The sequence below is a fragment of the Condylura cristata genome, unplaced genomic scaffold, assembly GCF_000260355.1.
Source record: "Condylura cristata isolate star-nosed mole 26May11 unplaced genomic scaffold, ConCri1.0 scaffold00015, whole genome shotgun sequence".
Classification (NCBI taxonomy): Eukaryota; Metazoa; Chordata; class Mammalia; order Eulipotyphla; family Talpidae; genus Condylura; species Condylura cristata.
In genome coordinates, this window is record NW_004567116.1 from 6726215 (window position 1) to 6731277 (window position 5063).

The 5063-nt window shown below is 38.2% G+C and overlaps 2 protein-coding genes across 2 annotated transcripts; one reads left to right on the top strand and one right to left on the bottom strand.

The window, feature by feature from the left end:
• LOC101633334 (olfactory receptor 8H1-like) lies at positions 1 to 948 on the top strand. The gene has a single exon (XM_004683479.1). The coding sequence runs from the start codon at positions 1 to 3 to the stop codon at positions 946 to 948; it is 948 nt and encodes a 315-aa protein (XP_004683536.1).
• Positions 949 to 4046: 3098 nt separating this feature from the next.
• Positions 4047 to 5057, bottom strand: LOC101633562 (olfactory receptor 1086-like; the record flags this gene model as incomplete). Its single annotated transcript, XM_012725174.1, is given in 1 exon segment — positions 4047 to 5057. A coding segment is annotated over 1 exon segment (1011 nt), but the record flags the coding sequence as incomplete, so codon positions are not given.
• Between the last annotated feature and the right edge of the window lie 6 nt (positions 5058 to 5063).

Sequence of the window (5063 nt, forward strand, 5' to 3'; positions counted from 1 at the left end):
ATGCATAGAGGGAATAACACAGACGTGGCTGACTTCATCCTGGTGGGATTTGCCGATGCTGAGGACATCCGGCTGGTGCTCTTTGTGCTGTTTCTGCTGATCTACCTGGTCACCGTGCTGGGGAATGCGGGCATGATACTGCTCATCCGCCTGGATGCCCAGCTGCACACACCCATGTATTTCTTCCTCAGTCACCTGTCTTTCATTGATCTCAGTTACTCAAATGTCATCACCCCTAAAACAATAGGGAACTTACTGACCTCCAACAAGAAGATTTCCTATGTGAATTGCTTCACCCAAATGTACTTTTTTATCTTGTTTGGTGCTGCAGAATGTTTTCTCCTGTCCTCCATGGCCTATGACCGCTACGTAGCCATCTGCAATCCTCTCCACTACCCGGTCATCATGTCCACAAGACGCTGCTGCTCCCTTGTTTTCGGGTCCTATGTTGTAGGGCTTATAGATTCTCTAGTCAATGAGCTTTGCATGAGGACATTGCATTTCTGCAACTCCAATGTAATCCATCATTTTTTCTGTGACTCATCCCCAATTTTAGCCCTCTCTTGCACTGAAACCCAGGACACTGAACTCATGATTTTCATTTTTGCTGGCTCCACCCTTGTGGTCTCTCTTATCACAATATCAGTTTCCTACATTTCCATTCTCTCTACTATCCTGAAAATTAATTCTGCTTCGGGAAAGAGAAAAGCCTTTTCCACCTGTGGCTCCCATCTCTTGGCCGTCACCATCTTCTATAGCACCATGATCTTCACTTATTTAAGACCAAGTACATCCTACTCTCTGGGAAAGGACCAGGTGGCTTCTGTGTTTTACACGATCGTGACCCCTATGCTGAACCCACTCATTTACAGCCTCCGCAACAAAGAGGTGAAAAATGCTGTCCTGAGAGTCCTGCAGAGGAGAGAGGACTCCAGGCACTGGAAATAGTGATACTGAAGGTTTAAGCTCCTCTTTCCCATCTTTCCTGTAGGATATTTTCTTAAGGCCTCTCTACAACAGTAGTTTCCTTTCATTTGCTTTTGTACAGTTGACCCATCTGTTACTTGACTAAATATGATTTTGGGGCTTTCAAGAATTATGTCTTTCAAAATCCATATTGTAATGAAAATCACAAAATAAGACTTCTTAAGGTCTACATTTAAGCATTCTGTTGTGTAAAATAAAAAGACTGTTGTCATCTTTAAATTATACCATATGAATCCTTTGCATAGGCTAATATCATAGAATTTTATCATGGAATATTCCATTGTTGGCACAATAAAACCACTTCAGAAATCATTTCACCTACTATATTCAGAAGAATTGTAGCAGAGCGAATGTGAATATTTGTTCTGGAACCAGGAACCCCAATTTAAATATAGATCTGTGTACCTTTTAGCTATGGAATCTTCAATAAGTCACTGCACTTCTAGCCTGAGTGTCCTAAACTGTACATGATAAATATTAATTCCATATTCATAGAGTTTTTGTAAAGATTCAATTTGATGGTGCATGTAAAATATTTAGTGCATTTTCAATATTGTCCATTACCATTTGAAGACATATGTTTTTTTTTTTTAAAGATTTATTTGTGCATACAGAACTGGGGTACAGGCCAGAGGCTCAGGGGTGGTGAAAGGCTTCACCAGAGACAGAGTGGGGAGCAGAATAGGCAGATAGATCTACAAAGTACACTGCTGAGGGGAGCAGCGGGCGGGTCAGGAGAGGTCTGCCACACCATGTGATCACCTCCGGGGCAGGCGGGAATCGAACTCATGCAGAAGTGGCTTTAGCTTCTCAGTGCTGTGCTTTAACCCACTGCGCCACCAGGGAGGGCAGCAGAATGTTTTTTAAAGAACATTTTATAAATGCCATTCTCTCCACCACAGTTTATTCAGTATTTTATAAATCTCTTTTGATTAATTTAATACAAACACACAAACAACCAAAAAGGAAATATTTTATACTTCATAAATTTGTACTTAGCTGGTAGATGTATCATTGACAAAAATATAGAAAATATTGAAAAAATAAGGTAATGGAAATGGCTTAGCATAACTGATTGCTCAGAGCTGGTTTTTGATATAGATGTAGGTTTTGCATATATAAGTAAATAGCTGGCATTTCTTATAGTAATTTTGCACCTTTTTGTACAGTTGAAAATTGAAACTTTGTTATATCCTTTATCATTGAAACATTGTAAGATGAATGTTTTCCTGGTCTATGAGAAATACATAAATTTATACCTGTAAAAATGTGTGTGTGATATGATTGTAATGTGAAAATTAGAACAAAGCCAAAACTAAAAATACACAGAGTGGCAATTGTAAATGCACCTAACAAAAGTATAAAAAGAAAATGTTTTTGTAATATTAAAAAAAAGAAGTATAAGACAGATTGCTTCACAATGGTAAAAATAAAAATGTGTAAAAATATACAATTAAGACTAGGCATAAAAATAAAACATTGGTTCAGTTTTAATGTGAAGAAATACAGGATCAGGAATGTATAAATTAATAAGAATATTTTGTATTGATAAGGTTTAATTCACAGTAAAAGCTTAACTATCAGTGTTATCTATGAAAATACACCCAGCAAGGGCTACTTACACCCAGCAAGGACTACTCCATAGTGGGAAATTTCATGCAGGAAACACAAAGAGGCATTTAAAGAATAAATCTAATATTAGGAAAATCTATTATTCCTGTATTAAAATTATTAGGGAAGAAAAAAATTAAAGAAGATGTAAAGACAAAATACACATTCCATAAAATTATTTTGTAGATGTGTGTATATTAAGCTTTGACCAGAAATGAAAGAATTCTCATTTTTTCCCAAGTATATATATATAGATTTATGAAGCACTGTTAACATTATACATGTTAGACATGGCTTTTTCTTAAATAAAACATAATTGGCTTACAACAATGTATAATATTTAGGAGTATAGTTAACAACTGCTCAAATACAATACCACATACCACATCATCCACTAAAGTTGTCATAATCCTAAACCAACATGTGAAAGAGTTCACATGTATGTGAATGGACGTATGCAAACATACCAAACATTCATATGCTAAGCTATCAACTCCCTTACCTCACAACATGACTGTGTTTGGATATTGGTTCTCTGTGAGGGTAACTGTGCCTAGAGCTCAGTCCCTCACTCAAGTCCCTGTGACTCAGTACTTTCAACATCCCAGGTCCAAGATTCCTGGGCGTCACAGTCATGAACTTAAGTAAGCATTTTAGGCTTGGTGCTAACGCAAGATGACTAATGTATCTATTATAAGATATATGGGCACAGACACTTGGCACTAGAAAAGAAGATGTTACTGCTGGCTATGAAACCCAGGAGAAAGGTCTCAGAAGAGATTGACTCTATTTTCACTTTGATTTCAGACTGGGAAAATCAAGAACAGTGAAAAATGATTGTCTGCGGTGCAATCCATTAGATATAAAGCTTTCTGCTTTCTTTTCTTTCTTTATTTTTCAAAAAAGATTTATTTATACATATAAGAACTGGGCTACTGGCCAGAAGTGCAGGGAAGTGGGTGGTTTGAGAGGATTCACCAGAGACAGAGTGGGGAGTAGAACAGACAGATCCACTGAAATACACTGCCAGGGGGAGCAGCGGGTGAGTCAGGAGAGGTCTGCTGCGCCATGTGGGTCACCTCCCTGGCTGGGGTTTCAAACTTGTGCTGCAGTGGCTGTGGAAAGCTTCACAGTACTTCACTTTAACCTGTTGCACCACTAGGGAGGGCCCTGTGAAGCATTCTTATGGATGCTCTAGCAAACTTCTGCAGTCACCTTCAGCACACATGTACATGAATGTGTTTGTTCATGCATGTACATAAAAATGTATTAAATCAGAAACAAGTGCATGATGGTTTTCTGCCTGTGTGGGAACTGCATAGTTGAAGATGTGATTCCTAATGTTATATATAAAATATCCATGAAGAACAAAAAGATACTAATAAATGTAAAATATTCTTGATATGGAGACAATAGACAACAATCTTAATACATTTACAATTTTATTGTCAGTGTGAAGAATATACTTTATTGATAAAGCAATTTTTACCAAATACTTTTTTAATTGCTTGCTTTACATCTCTGTTCCTTAAACTGTAGATGATGGGATTCAGCATGGGGATCACAATGGTGTAAAATATTGACACTATCATGTCATAGTCCAAAGCATAGCTGGAAGTCGGCCTCATGTACATGAAGAGGATTGTTCCGTGATAGATGGACACCCCAGTCAGGTGAGAGCCACACGTAGAGAAGACTTTCTTCCTTCCTTCCGCAGAATTCATCCTCAGGATTGCCAACAGGATGAAACCATAGGAGATCAGAATAATCAAGATAGTAATGATCTCAATAGATCCCACAAAGTAGAAGAGTAAAATCTGGTTTATGTTCGTATCCGAACAAGAAATAGAGAGTAGAGGAGGGATGTCACAAAAGATGTGTTTAATTTCATTGGATGCACAGAAAGACAGGCTGAAAGTGGCCCCCGTGTGTACAGAAGCATTCAAAATGCCACCAACATAGGAAGCGATTATAAGGGGTACATAGATCCTGGGTGACATGCTGACCGAATACAGGAGTGGGTTGTAGATGGCCACATAGCGATCATATGCCATCGCAGCCAACAGGAAGGATTCTGTGCTCCCAAAAGTCACAGCAAAAAACATCTGCATTGCACACCCGAGGAATGAAATGTCTTTATTCTTTGACATAAAATCTGTTAACATATTTGGGGTAATCACCGAGGCAAAGCAGGCATCCACAGACGATAACACACTCAAAAAATAGTACATGGGGTTATGAAGCCTCGAATCTGCGATCACCAGTAAGACCAATCCCAAATTCCCCACCATAGTAAGTAGGTAAGTTGCTAAAAACAGGAAGAATAAAATCATCTGTACTTCAAGTTTGTCTGTGAAGCCCATCAGGATAAATACCGTGACTTCTGTGACATTCTTCATGTTGGCGTTTCATGGAATAATCTTGCATGGATTTATAAAATTGTCATTAGTAGTATTATGACAAAA